At 42.3% G+C, this 15113-nt stretch overlaps 1 protein-coding gene across 10 annotated transcripts in view; it reads right to left on the bottom strand.

Annotated features, from left to right (window-relative positions):
- IFT122 (intraflagellar transport 122) overlaps positions 1-15113 on the bottom strand; it is a 72928-nt gene that overhangs the window by 49262 nt on the left and 8553 nt on the right. For 5 of the 10 annotated variants that reach the window (XM_045493877.1, XM_045493876.1, XM_045493874.1 and 2 more), the window contains exons 3-8: positions 14436-14520; positions 8691-8769; positions 6906-6982; positions 4515-4581; positions 3428-3574; positions 173-248 (exon numbers count right to left, since the gene is read on the bottom strand). In XM_045493877.1, the coding sequence (XP_045349833.1) occupies positions 173-248; positions 3428-3574; positions 4515-4581; positions 6906-6982; positions 8691-8769; positions 14436-14520 (531 nt within the window). Of the gene's footprint in view, positions 1-172; positions 249-2197; positions 2375-3427; positions 3575-4514; positions 4582-6905; positions 6983-7282; positions 7414-8690; positions 8770-14435; positions 14521-15113 lie in introns of those variants that run through there. The other 5 variants (XM_045493872.1, XM_045493873.1, XM_045493871.1 and 2 more) reach the window with 2 other exon arrangements.

Below are 15113 nucleotides of genomic sequence, written 5' to 3'. Positions count from 1 at the left end.
AAGTATGCAAAACCTGGGCATAGTACCTGGTATCAAAGTAAATGTTCAATAAACAGGAGCCAACAAGAATAATAATGTATAATTACCAAAAATATAACCTCTAAAAGTGAACAGATTATAACAAGCATGACTGCAATTGTATCTCCCACTGGGTTTGTACAGAACTACATACCTGTTTTCCACTCAGTTGGTAAAAGGATAGTTTCTGTCCCCAGTCAGCTACAGCCAGGATGTCATTATGTTCCTCTCTAATCAACAGAAGACAAAAGAGGTTATGTGGGGCCATGGCCTGAGAACTATAGCCGTAAGGGTTTAACAAACAACAGGAAAAAGAAACCCCTGGCCAGACTGTCAGATTACCAAATGTTATATAGCAATACTGAGGCCAAAAGTTGTAGCATGGGCCAACCCATCAATCAGTCCAGTGGGATGAGGCAAGGTGATCCTTCTGGGATCTGTTATTTCATTGAATGCCCTACCATAGGCTGTGGTGCTGGGCCTCTGCCACAGTGAAGAAGCTAAACCCCTCATTTCAAAGCTTCCTGAGAGCAGTGCTAAGAAAGCACAAGGTTGTAGAGCCAAGAGTGCCTTTTATTTATGTACTATAAAATGTGGGGATATGATGGAGAAGCAAATCTATTGCAATGAAAGGGCAATGGGTTGTCTGATGTTTTAATGGACAGAGAGAAAGTTTGCTTGCGCTTCCTGAAGAGGGAAAATCAACACCTAAAGATCAGTTCTCTCACAGTTAGGGTCCTCAAACAGGTGAAATGGTTTCTGACTAGATGAATAAAATATAGGGTGCTCTCTGAAGACCAGCAATTGCCTTTGAAACTGACCACCTATCAGAATCAGTGCCTTGGGACTAGGGCCGTAGAACCAGCATACCGGAGAAACCTCTTCAGCTGAGGCTGGGGATCAAGCTACTTGGGAATCTAGTTCAAGAGACAGACATTCTCAGCCCTTGAGACCTGGTCTTACTCCACCTAATGTTGCCTCCTCTTTGTTTATTAATTTTCAAGCCCAGGGCCTGAGGTCATCTGGTAGCACCATTAGATATGCAGGCAAGGCAGGGTGCAGCCTCACCGGCAAAACATAGCCAAGGGTGGCAAACTGGCAAATATAGGCACTAATTCACAACTAAGGGAAAAAAGATGAAGATGGAGAGGGATGTTAACAGGAAGGGACCTGCAGGTGAACTCTGTAGGATTCATATGAGGTCCAAACACAGTCCAGGAACCCAGCCCATGGTGAACCTTCTTATGGAGGTCACATGTATCAACTGGATTGGTAGTTTTCAACCTCCTTTTTCCCTTTTCGTTTTTATTCCTGGAAGTGGGACAAAATCTCATGTCAAGCAATAAAAGGGGCCGATCTGACTGAAGCAAAAATAGGGACCTGAAGCCCACCCTTTGCTCCTTTCCTTGTCCCTCATCTCCCACCTCCTTCTTCCAAAGAACCCCAGATATCAAAGAGCACAGTTTGCAAAGTCCCAAGCTAGATCACTTTTGCCCAATCAGAATATCCTGGCTACCCCAGGTTTCCCCATTCCAGTATGCCAATGTTTTCCGTATAGGTAAACTCGATCAAAAAGAAGAGAGAATGCCTAGACAGCCAGGATTTGGGTGTGAGGATTGTGGGTAAGGCAAGGGCTTCCTCTCCGATACATGTCCTGTCAAATGCAAGGTAAGGTACACTATGGGAACAGGCTAAGAAAGGTGTCTAGTAATAGAGGAAATGTTAAATGAATTATGATGCATCCACACAGCATATCCTATGCAGGTATTAAAAATCCTCTTTTTAAAAGGACCATTAATGTTACCAGAAAGAGACTGCTTTATAATGGCTAAGTGGAAAAAAAGAGTCAGATATGATTATTTAATCATATGAACACACTGAAAGACTGAGGGGGAAATACACTGAAATGCTAATAATGATTCCCTCAGCGGATAGGGTTTTACAAAAAAGTTGAACTTTCTCCTTTAGATTTTCAGTATTTCCTAAGTTTCCCAAAGAATCATTTTATAACATAAATTATAAGGGTGGGCTCTCCCCCTTGCTGGGGGAGCTTTCACCAACAGTTCCCCCAAACCTCTTAGAAAGGGACTTCAGAGCAGTGTCTGCCTGGCAGGTCTATGCTGGGGCCTCGACCCTTCCAAGGGGGGAGGGGGGCTCTTGCTCTTCAGGACACACTCACGAGTTGTCGTCCCTGAGACTGTCGTCCTCTTCCTCTGGTTCTTCCTCCTCTGCCTCACTACCCTGACTACTGTACACTGCTGACTTCAGAGTGGAAGGGATTTCCTGAAAATATCTGTCGACCATGACTTCCTGGTCATCCTCGTTTTCTCTGTTCATCCAGAAACTCTCCCATCGGCTGTAGATAGTAAGTGGTTGTTCACAATAATGTTGCCTAGAACTGCACTAAAGCTATAATTTCAAAACCTGTCAAGAAGCCCCTGAACCCTGCCCGGAAGAGGACAGCAACCAGGTATACTGGGCATCCTGCTTCTCATGAATTAAAAATGGTACCGTGCAGCCACAAAGTCATCTGTGGCCACAAAATCAAACAGCAGGAACTCTGGGGTAGGCTAATGGCCTTTGAAGGCATTAGATATGCATGGTACAGCCCTGGGCTGGACACAATTATTCAGGAAGAAGCATAATAATCTGGTGTAAGAAAGGCAATGGAATCAAACAACCTTGTAAATCAAGTAGGTACCACCTGTAAAATGACATTGGGCTGGTAAACAATTAAGTCCTTTACTTCAAAGGACTTTGTGGGGGATACCAGGAATTTAATAATATTAGATTATACAAATAGCACCTAAAGTTATTAGTGTACCCTTAAAGTCACATGGGCAGAAGAGGGAAAGTGTGTGTAAGGTTTGAGAAGGTAGATGCCAATTGTTTGTGGAACTATAGGCTTTGAGGACATTTCTAGACTTAATTTTTACTTTTTTGGCAAGGGCAGCAAAAAAGGCTCATGAAACAGCTATTTATTATTGGGTGGGCACATGTTCTGCCCAGAATTGAAGGGAAGAAATGAAAAAGGGAAAAGACCCAAATAAAGCCACAGCAAACAGGTGAGCTATTAATTCATAAAGAAATGGGCTTTCTATAGCATATGCACACACAAACACACATACGTACACACATACACACACACACACACAAGCGCGTGCGCACGCATGCTTTGGGCTGGCCTAGATAGTTCATCTGCTTAGCTAAAATCTCTGGGATTCATTCCAAAACTCAAGATGGGCTCTTAAAAAATTCCATTCAAATGGAATGGGTTCCAGAACAGATCAGTCAAATGGAGTGAGAAGCTTTTGAATGGAGGGACACCTTAGGAAGAGAATTCAGCCTGCTGAGAAAGCTCTTTTTCTTAATAGTATTTGTCCTAGAAGGAGGACAGCTATAAGATTACCTTGAAGGGTTCCAGCAGATGGACCATATGGGGGAGAGGGAGCCCCCTGGCCGCTCAATCTTCACTTTTTCCTCACCATTTTTGTTCCGTATGCTGATGATCCCATTGAACATTCCTAGAGCCAGGTACTGACCATCATTTGTCCAGCTATTCATACAACCAACGAAAGGGCATGGGGAGAGGGAAAGGAACACACAGAAGGTAAAGCCAGTGAGGAGGATGCCCTGGTCAAAATATAGTCTAATGAGGCAGCAACAGAAGGGCTCATCCTGGTCCTGATACAAAAATCAGAGGACCAAACATCAAGCCCCATTTGTTTTTAAAATCAATAGTGAGATGTGAAGGCAGTATCACCCTTTCCTGAGCTCCCACGGTTTTCTGTACATACCTCCATGAAAGCCCTTAGCTTGTGCTTGCAACACTGAGCCAGCCTCTATTCTCCACTCACCATTTCAACCTCCTCCTACTATAAGATCACCTAAGAACAGAATCTGTGTCTTGGTGTATACCTAGCTTCTCAAATAAGTAGGTGCTTAACAGATATTGAATGAAAGAATGGCTACACTCAGAATCTGCACAGCCAGAATAGCTCCTATGAGTCTTTAATGCATCAGGTACTGTGTTGTTTTATACTCAGTTTGTGCACATTTCACAACAGCCCTATTGAGTATTTTTATCTCTATTTGTAAAATGAGGAACCTCCTAGGGTCACAGAGCCTATCAGTGACTAAACCTGGATTTAAATCCAGGTCTAGTATCAAAGCCTATGCTTTCTCTTAGCACACATGCTGCCTGGACAAGGACAGCCTCGCACCTCCAGAAAACCTCCACTGAGTATAGCTTTCTAGCTGAGGAAACTTATTACTAGATAATTACAGGAAGGCAACTTGTAGTTCTCTTTTGCTTGATGATCAAAGGCACAGGTCCTTCCCATCAAGGAGACAGTAAAAGAAAAGAGAAAACATAGGGGCCCAAACCAACTAGGTCACGCAAGAACTTTTCCACTGTGTGACCTAACCAGATTCTAAGAGTCTGTTTAGAAGAGGAGAGAATATAAAGCCTACCTTCAGAGCTGCCTTTAACTCACCTGCAGCAGGTGATCTTGCTACTGGATTTATGTTTGGAGACAGACTTCTGTTCAGGAGACCACAAGCCTTCAACACGAAATATATAAAGGAAGATAAGATTAGATGGAATATTACTCAGCAATAAAAAGAAACAAACCATTGATACACCTCCAGGGCTTCATGCTGTATGAAAAAGCCAATCTCAAAAAGTCATGTATTATATGCTTTCATTTTATAACATTCTCAACATGGCAAAATTCTATAGATATGGAGAACAGCTTAATGGTTACCAGATGCCAGGGATTAGGGATAATAGGAGGGGGATGGAGATAAAGGAATGTCTTTGTGGCAATGGTAATCTACACACATGATGAAATGACAGAACGATATACACATGTTGTGCCAGGCCTCATTTCCTGGTAGAACTCTACTATCTTTGCAACTGACAGCAAATCTATAATTATTTCAAAAGAAAAAGAAAAAACAGCAAGGTAGATTCATGAATTTCTAGACTGGTGAATTTCAGAGGTTTAACTCAAAGAAATGGCAACATCACAGTTCATAACTATTACATTACAACCAGGGTACAATCAGCATCCAAAGTAATGAATGATGCTTCCTGAAAATCAGTTTCCTCTCTCAGGCCTCACCAACAGCACATGACCCTGTCTAGACTGTGCCTTGTCCAAGGCACACTGGCCACTTTTGGTTTACTGCCTCCTGCTAGTGGCTCAGTGCCCTACAACAGGCGTACATCTAGGCAACACGAACAAGTTCTACTCTTTGCCTGAGCCATGAAGTATGATCAAGAAAATAAATCCAGGGCAATAATATACTTACATAGCAAGGTGCAACATCAAACAAGCTATTTGTTTCTCCCTCTCCCTGGTCCAGAATGCCTCCCGCAAATGTTCAACTTTTATACATCTTGTCTATGCTCCACTGAGCCTGCCTGGAGCCTCCAGCAAAGGAAACCTCTCCCTCCTGGGCCTCCCTCAGCACTATTTACCAGATCATGCCTTAGATATAATTGCATGGCCGAGGTCAAAGCCCTGGTTCCACCACTTATCAGCTGGGCAACCTCAAGTGAGTCACCAAACCACTCTAAGCCCCAGTTCTTTTTCATCAGTGGTGTGGGAATGAGAATATCTGACCTTAGGGGTGGTCATACAGCTCAAATAGGAATTCATTTTAACTCTCAGCACAGTGCCCAGCACATCACAAGCATTCAACAAATATTTTATTATTATTATTATTAATTATTATTATTATTACTTGATATTCTATTTTTACAAATTCTACCTCTCCACCTGCCCCAAACCACAAGCTCTTTGAGGGCAGGGATTCTATGTTGTCTTTTTAATCACAAAAGTAAGCACAAAGGGACATCTGGGTGGCTCAGTTGGTTAAGCGTCCAACTCTTGATTTCACCCAAGTGACGATCTCATGATTCATGGGATCAAGTCCTGTGTCGGGATTCTCTCTCTCTCTCTGTCCTTCCCATGTTCACATATACACCTGTATATGCTCTCTCTCCTTCAAAATAAATAAATAAACAAAAAAGTAAACACACAGACCAGTGCCTCACATAGGGGTTAACATTTTTAATGAATGACAGTCCCTTTCCCTTTTATACAATGTGCTTTCAATTATATTCTCTCTTGAACCTCAGAACTCTGTCACTCTGGCAGTGAGGTAGACAGGTAGGATAAGGACCATGAAACACTGAGAGGGATTACATGGTCTCTCACTCCTCAATAATGGCTGTTCTGTTGTACCCACTGTCAGCAAGGAAGACAGAACTGATGAGCTGAAAGCAAAATTGGTCTTGACAGAGATAACCTACAGGCCTCTGCTCCTTCCCTCCCTGCCTCGAGGGCCATTTCACTGGCCTGTCCTCTGTGCCAGCACCATGCCAATGCCATGAGTGGGGCCACAGTAATCTCCTCAGGGCATCCAGCCCCTCAGGAAGGACAGCTACAGCCACCAGACAAGTAATGGTGACACACTACACAAAAAGCACAGTTGAAATAGTGAAGAATTTCACACATACAAGGATGCTGGGGGACACAGAAGTGGAGACAATCACTGGTTCCTGCCAGGTGAGGTGGGAAGTTTCCCCAGAGGCAGCAGCATAACGTTATGTCTGTGCTCTCCCACCCTTCTTACCATTTCCCTCCCTGGGGCCCTTCCTGCTGTCTCCCAGATTTTGTACCAGATTCAATGTCACCATTCACTCTTTTGGTTTCTCTACAATTTAAAGATAACTGTCAGCCTCCCCTCAGCTATTAAAGGCAGGGAAGTAGCATGAACTCTCTCAGGACAAAACCACCACATTCTGGATGGATTTCAACATTTTTTGCCCAGATTTTCAGTAACTCCAGGACAAGACATCAGGAATCAGAACTTACCAAAGTCACTAGAGGAACAAGATGCCAGTTGGTGGGTAAGAGGGTTGTAGGAGACACACTGGATAGAATCATTGTGCCTAACAAGTAAACAACTATAGATTATTATGCAGCAAACCACAAATGCTTCAGTGGCAACAACTGAAGATTTTATGATGAGCCCACAGTCTCTCTGACTACACACTACAGGCTCTTATGCCAGTGATCAACAAAAAGCACGCACAGAGATGAATTCTCCTCTGCTGGATTGCCCCTCACCCACCATTTTCCTCTCTTAAACATTACCCACCAGACTGGCCTAGTTTAAATGCAACCTCCTCCAGGACCAGCACTCTTGATACCTCTGGTTTGTGAGCTGATAAGATAATGATGTACAGTACCTAGCCTAGCACCAGGTACACAGGAAGTGCTTTATTCACGGCTGTTAATTATTGCTTTGTGGAGGCCTGGAAATACAGGACGGAGATGCAATGAAGATGTTACAGGCCAAGATCTGGAAACACGGCAAATCCTGAGACAACAGCGAAAGCTGAGTGAGTCACGTATGTCATCTCAGCCTCTATTTTATTTCTTCGCTTCTAGGTAACGTTTTGCTTATAACCTCATTCATTCATGCATTCATTTATTTATTCACTCATTCAAAAGTTGTTCATTGATGTATATACCCATGTACATAACAGCATTATTCAAAATATCCAAGAAGTAGAAGCAACTCAACGTCCATCAATGACAGATGAATGGATAAACAAAATGTGCTATATCCACACACTAGAATATAATTCAGCCTTAAAAAGGAAGGGAATTCTGATACATGGATAAATTTAGTGGACTTTAGGCTAAGTGAAATAAATCAGTCACAAAATGACAAATACTATATGATTCTGCTTACATAAGGTGGCTAAAGAAGTCAAATTCATAGAGACAGAAAGTAAAATACTGATTGCCAAGGGCTGAGGGCCCAGGGAATAGCAGTTGTTTAATGGGTACGGAGTTTTAGTTTTGCAAGATGAAAAGAGCTATGGAGGTTTTATATAACAACATGAATGTACTTAATACAACTGAACTGTACACATAAAAAAACGGTTAAGATGATTAATTTATGTTGTATGTATTTCATCACAATTAAAAAGAAAAAAATCATTTGTTAAGTACTGATTATGGGCCAGACATTGCACTAAGCACCAGGAACACATGGGTAAGCAAAAATAGATGCAGTGTCTGCCTTCAATCACCAGAATAAATGTAAAACTACAACTGTGAGAAATACCAGGAAGGAGACCTGACTGAGTCTAGAGGGGCAGGAACGGCTTCACATAGAAGCAACATATGAGCCTAAGATCTGCAGAGCAAGTAGGGTTAACCTGGCGGAGGAGGAATGGGAAGAACGGGAAGAACATGAGCAAAGTCTCTGCAGAGAGGAAGCCTGGTGCACACTGACTCCAAGTTTCTGGCCGTTGAAACTGGGTGGATGTGACGCCATTCCCTGAAATGGGGGCATTAGAAGGGGACAAGTTGGACTCAGGTGGAATCTGTGGTGTCAGAGTAACTAAATTGAGCTATATGAAAACACCTAGCTCAGTGCTGGCCAGGCTAGTTGTGTTCAAATGTTCATTCATTTGTTCATTACCCAACTTTCCTATACCCACCATATACTCCTATCTATAACTTAACCTCAAATTCAATTGCAGAGAAAAAAAGTTCTTCCTTATATTATTTCTAAGGGGCTTTTGCTACAGTAGCTCAATCAGAGCCAAACCAATAATACTGCACACCTAAATGGTTACTTACGTGTATTTCAGAATGCCTTCCAATTTTGAGGTCCAGATAATAACACTTTTATCAGCCGATCCAGAAGCAAAGCGCTTGCCTAAAAGCGTTTTAAAAAGAAAACTCATGTTTGTTTTAAACCAGCATTTCTCAGAGAGTATTTCCTAGAAAGGAGTTTCTTAGAAAACTAGTTCTTTAAGGTTAACTAGCAAGTGTCAGCTGCTTCTCTACTTGTTTTTGTTTTTTTTTAGAGAGAGTAGGGGGGAGAGGAGCAGAGGGAGAGAGAGAAAGAGAGAGAGAATCTTAAGGAGGCTCCACACTTAGCATGGAGCCCAACATGGGGCTCAAGCCCACGACCCTGGGATCATGACCTCAGCCAAAATCAAGAGTCAGATGCTCAACCGACAGTCACCCAGGCGCCCCTCTACTTTTTTTCTTATCAGTACTGGGTGGCAGTTCAGGAAGTTTGGGTTCATATTTTACTTTTTCTGGCACTGAGTAAACAAAGATGTATTGAGGGCCTACCACATGTTAAGTATCATGTTCTATGCTAAGGATTAAGTAGTAATTAAAGCACATGTAATCCCTACCTTCACAGAGTTTAGTGTAGTGGGAAAAGTAGGCATTGAATGAATTTAATCTAACATGAACATAATGTGCTAAGAAATGAAGTGAGTCCTAGGAAAGAGAATAACTGGGGGACGTAATTTAGATGAGGGAAAAGCTTCTCAGGAGGAGAACCTTCAGTTGAGACCTAAAGGATGAGCAAAGCTTAGCCAGGTAGAGGCAAAAGACCCATCCACATGGATAGAAAATATATACAAAGGCCTTGAGGTAAGAAAAGCCTGGTATGTCTGAGTGGCTGAGAGGCAGCAGCATGGAATACCAAGAGCCAAGGGGGAGGTGGGTAGAGGATAGATCTCTAGCAGCTTCAAGGCCATAGTCAAGATCTTGTTCTTTAACTCAAAGAAAGGCTTTAAGCAAGAGCAACAAATGAGATTTTCATGTCCACACTACTTGGGCTTTATGAAAGAATGGACTAGGTCTCTCGGGTGGTGCCAGCTGCACGCTCCCCTGTGCCCCTCATAGCCACACCTTGCCAAATTGAAGAAATCAAGGATTTTCTGCTCACAGCCAGATGAAAGGATGCCAAATCCATCAAGATCAAGAAAAATAAGCATGGGGCGCCTGGGTGGCTAAGTTGGTTGAGCACCCAACTTCGGCTCAGATCATGATCTCACAGTTCTTTGAGTTTGAACCCCACATCGGGCTTGTTGCTGTGTGCACAGAGCCCACTTTGGATCCTCTGCCCCCTTCTCTATCAAAAACAAATAAAACATTTTTTAAAAATAGAATAAATGAAATTAAATAAAGATAAGGATAACATGAAGTTTGATGTTCGATGCAGTAGATACCTTTACACTTTCGTCATCACAGGCAGAGAGAAAGAAGAGAAACTGAAACAGTCCCTGCCCCCAGGTCTGGCATAGAAGGACCTGAAATGAACCTGGCACACTGATTTGAACTGTATTAAAGTTTTTAAAATTCTTTGAAAACCATGAAAGAATGGACTAGAGAGGCAACATATAATAAGTAATTACTTATTAATTACATTGTTGCAAATTTGCAAGTAGTACTTAAGAGGTGGAGCAGAGTATCAAGGCAGCAAACAATAAGGAGTCTTCACCTACTCTGGAGAGAGATAAGGAAGAATTAACCATGATAATTCTGAGTGAAATAAGTCAGGCAGAGAAAGATATCATATGTTTTCACTCATATGTGGATCTTGAGAAACTTAACAGAAGACCATGGGGGAAGGGAGGGGGAAAATAGTTATAAACAGAGAATGAGGGAGGCAAACCATAAAAGACTCTTAAATACAGAGAACAATCTGAGGGTTGATGGGGGGAGTGAGGAAGAGGGGAAAATGGGTGATGGGCATTGACGGGGGCACTTGATGGGATGAGCACTGGGTGTTGTATGTAAGTGATGAACCATGGGAATCTACCCCAAAAACCAAGAGCACACTTTGCACACTGTATGTTAGCCAATTTGACAATAAATTATATAAAAAAAAAAAAAAATTAACCATGGGCCAGATTTTGTAACCTTTGTTAAGGATTTTTAGACTTTGTTCTTAAGGCAAATAGAAGTTGACCTGTTTTCTGAGCAAGTCATTGTTTTCTGAGCTTCTACATCTGAAACAAAAAGGGGTAGTAACACCTTCCTCAGAGACTTTGTGCGGGGGGACAACTAAGATGATATCTGTAAAACACCTTTCACAATGGCTGGAACAGTAGATATTTGGGTGAGCCACATGATACTGCTGCATCTATTAAATACACAGAAGCTGCATGTATGTATGTATGTATGTATGTATGTATGTATGTATGTATGTATGTATTTTTCAGAAGCTGCTTTTATTTGTTATTATTCCTGTCACTACTCCCCCAACACTGGCAGACAGTAAGACATGGTGTAGAAGAGTATGGGCTATGGGCTCAGAGTCTGAGTTGGAATTCCCAGTGATGGTACCAGCTGTAGGACCTGAAATAAGTTCCTGAACATCTCCATGCTTTCATTTCCTCATCTGAAAAACGGCTGCAACAATAGTATTCACCTCACAGTTGTTGTGATGATTAAATGAGATTAAAGTATTTCAGACAGTACCCAGAATATAATCAATGCTAAAAAAAATATTAGCTACTATTACAATTATTTCTTCATATTGTCATGTTTTTCTTGAACCAAAATAACTAGTTCTTACATACCTTTATATCATGGCTGTTCATTAAGTATTTGCTAAACTTAAGGGAGACACTGGAAACAAGCAAACTTAAAGAGCAATACCATAATTGAGAGCATTTCCCTTTCTAGATCCAAGGAGAAAAGGCCGATTGAGAGGAATTAAAAGACTTCTCAATCACTATGTGTCATGAAGAGGCAGCATGAAATACTAGAAGGCATGAGGGCTCTGCAGTCGGGAGGATCTGGGGCAGGCACACATGTGCCACCGTCACCGGCTGCCACCATGACCGGCTGCCACCGTAATTGCTCCAAACCTGTTTTCTCCTCCGTGAGAGGAGCTGAGAACCTCTCTGAGTGCTCCAGAGGGTTGTTGGGAAGATCAAATCTGATGGTATGTGTGACAGGACTCTGCAAATGCTGACAGATGCCACTAATGGCAGGCCACACTCTGACACCCTCAAGGGCCCTAGTGGCATAGTAAGCCAAAGAGTCCCCAGGCTTATAAACTCCAGAGGACCCCAAGGCCTTCTCATGGCATTACTCTGAATTTGAACTCAAACACACACATAAAAACAAAACAAAACAACCAAAAAAACCATGGCTACTGTGGCACAGCACACTTGACTATGAGGCAAGAAACAATGTTTTTGCCACTGACTTGCTACATGACCTTAGCAGGTTACTTGACTTTTCCATGTCTTTGATGGGCTAAAATGAAGACATTGGGCTAGATGACACTAAAACTATACCCACAAAATCGTGTGTATATATGAAGAATGTGCACTTTTCTACGAAGAGGTCTATAGCTTTCATTGGATTCTCAAAGAGGTTCATCATCCAAAAGAAGTTAAAAGCCTGGAACCTGACTGATCTCCAAAGTTTGTTCAAGCATTATAACATTCCAATTTTTGTGCCTTCTCAGCAGTGGTCACAGAATGTTACCTCTCATCCTATATCCGTTTGACACATGAGGAAATTGAGACTTAAGAAGACTCAATAACTGGGGCGCCTGGGTGGCGCAGTCGGTTAAGCGTCCGACTTCAGCCAGGTCACGATCTCGCGGTCCGTGAGTTCGAGCCCCGCGTCAGGCTCTGGGCTGATGGCTCAGAGCCTGGAGCCTGTTTCCGATTCTGTGTCTCCCTCTCTCTCTGCCCCTCCCCCGTTCATGCTCTGTCTCTCTCTGTCCCAAAAATAAATAAACGTTGAAAAAAAAAAAAATTAAAAAAAAAAAAAAAAAAAAAGAAGACTCAATAACTACCTCAAACTCCAAGAACCTTTGGGATTGGAACGTAGAACCATGTCATTCCAAAGTCCATGTTCTTTCCACTAATCCCACATAGAGAATGCACCCATTCTCTGACTGCCACCTCTCCTCTTTGTCACCTTACCACATCCAATAACCCTCTTCAAGTCCACCAGAACCTCTCCACTGCCCACCCCGCTGTGGTCCTCTAATCCCTCATTACAATGGCCGACAGTTCAAAGTCACTGTATATGATCACTGCTTCACATACATCCTCCACTTCCTTGCCCTCTTATTTCATCTTCAGAGGTGCCTGCAAACCTACCAACCTGGTTAAATCCAAGTCTCTACCACCCCTGTCCCTGCATCTATGCAGCTCAAGTAGTGGAGAGAAAGACATAATCACACCAATGAATCTCATTTTCAATTCATAACCAGCTTCAAGTGGGCCCTTCGTATTGCTTGGGATTTCACAGTACATTTACTCAGCCATTCTCCTAAATGGCAATTTGCCAGTTTTTCCTTTCTCCTCAACTCTGATACCTCCCTCCCCATCCTCACTCTCAGGTGACATTGCTTCTTACTTCACTGAAAGAATGGAAAAGAATTTCCATTAGATTTCTAATACCACATGCCCCCACTTGCCAACATCGTGGTGGTAACTTCTACCTTCCCACCATGTCCCATCTAGGTCATAGATCCCATCTCCTCTTGCCAACTCAACAACAACTCTTTCCTGGCAAGTCCTTCCCCTCTCCCCTCCAGCATCAATGTTTCTCAAATTCAACATGTCCTAAACTGAACTCCTGATCTTCCACTGTAAGTTTTTCTACCTGAAACCTTTCTCATCTCAGTGGAAAGCAACTCCAACCTTTTCAGTAGCTCAGGTCAAAACCCTTAGAGTCACACCTGACTACTTTCTTCACACCACACACACCGTCTTTCAGGCAATCCTGTTTGCTCCACCTTCAAACCATATCCAGAATCTGACCACTCCTTACTACTTCCTTTGCTCCCACAGATCTGAGCCACCATCACTAGTGTTACAAAAGTTGCCTGGATGATGCTTTCTTCACTCGTCTCCCTGCTCCAACCCTTACCCCCTGCAGACTGTTTCTAAAACATCAGCTAAAGGGATCCTTTTAAAAATATAAATCAAATCATATCTCTCCTCTGCTCAGAAGTCTTTAGTGGTTCCCCATTTTCACTGAGAATCTAAGTCCAAGTCCTTATAACAGCCAACATGATCTGGCCACCCCATCCATACCTATTACCTCTCTATCCTTATCCCCTACTGTTCCCCCTGACTCACTCCACGAAAGCCCCTGGAAGGCACACTCCCACCTGAGAGCCTTTGCTATGGTTTTTCCCTTTGCGGGGAGTTCTCTTCTTTTGGATGCCCACTATCAGAATCTCACTGCCTCTCCACCTTCAAGACTTTGCTCATCTGTCCTATCTCAATAAGCCCACCGTCACCACCCTTTCCTTTCCCATACCCATCCCCTGCCCCATCCAGTATTCTCAATTCCCCTTATTCTGCCCTACTTCCAGCATACTGTTTAATTTACTTCATTATCTCAAGTACCTAGAATAATACCTGGCACATAGATGGCCCTTATTGACTTGAATGATTGAAATAAAGTAAGAAACTTAACTATCTTCTGCGATTGTGAGTTGTATGTCAGCTTACTAACACTAATTAAGGAGTGACTAAGGAGAAAAATGAACAGCTATGAGACCATTACAGAGGGTATAAAACCAGAGCAGCCTCTTACCATCCTTTGCATACGCCACACAGTACACAGTATCTTTGTGTCCCTTTAGGGGCTGAAGTAAGGTGCCATCAGAGGTGTCATAAACCTGGCAAAAAGACACAAAATTACACATTATCCATATGACATCTATTAGTCAGAATTCCTGCAGGTTGCTGCTGCTTTTTGTTGTTGTTGTTGTTTAAATGACAAAACATTTGTCAATATTCTAAATTTGCATCAAGTAAAAACTACACCAAAAAAACCCAGAAAGAATGTGACTCTAAGTGGAGAAACCCAAAAAGTAGAGGTCCCAACTCTGTGAATTACATGGCCAGGAACATATCATTAATCCTTGAGAAATAGAACTTCACTCTGTGGAACTTCACTACAAAGTTCATTCATCTTATGTGAATTTGGATATATGACCAATCAAGCTAAATAAACCCTCCCAAATAAAGCCAACACACACAAAGAGTCAGCTACAACATGATTAAATTTTAGTTCTAGCCTGACTCCAGTATCAACATAATAGAGAAATGTTTCATATTTGTTATCAAGAGTTTGAAAGTCATAGACCTGAACTCCAGGTTTACAAATCAGAGGAAATATTATAAAACCCAGCTGTAACATGGATTTAGGATATTTTGTAGCACTGTAACATCTATAAATGTGTGGATATTTAAAAAACACACTATCTGA

The sequence above is a fragment of the Leopardus geoffroyi genome, chromosome A2 (genome assembly GCF_018350155.1).
Source record: "Leopardus geoffroyi isolate Oge1 chromosome A2, O.geoffroyi_Oge1_pat1.0, whole genome shotgun sequence".
In the NCBI taxonomy this organism is placed as follows: domain Eukaryota; kingdom Metazoa; phylum Chordata; class Mammalia; order Carnivora; family Felidae; genus Leopardus; species Leopardus geoffroyi.
The sequence above is the reverse complement of the archived record's forward strand: the minus strand, read 5'-3'. Positions and strand labels throughout refer to the sequence as shown.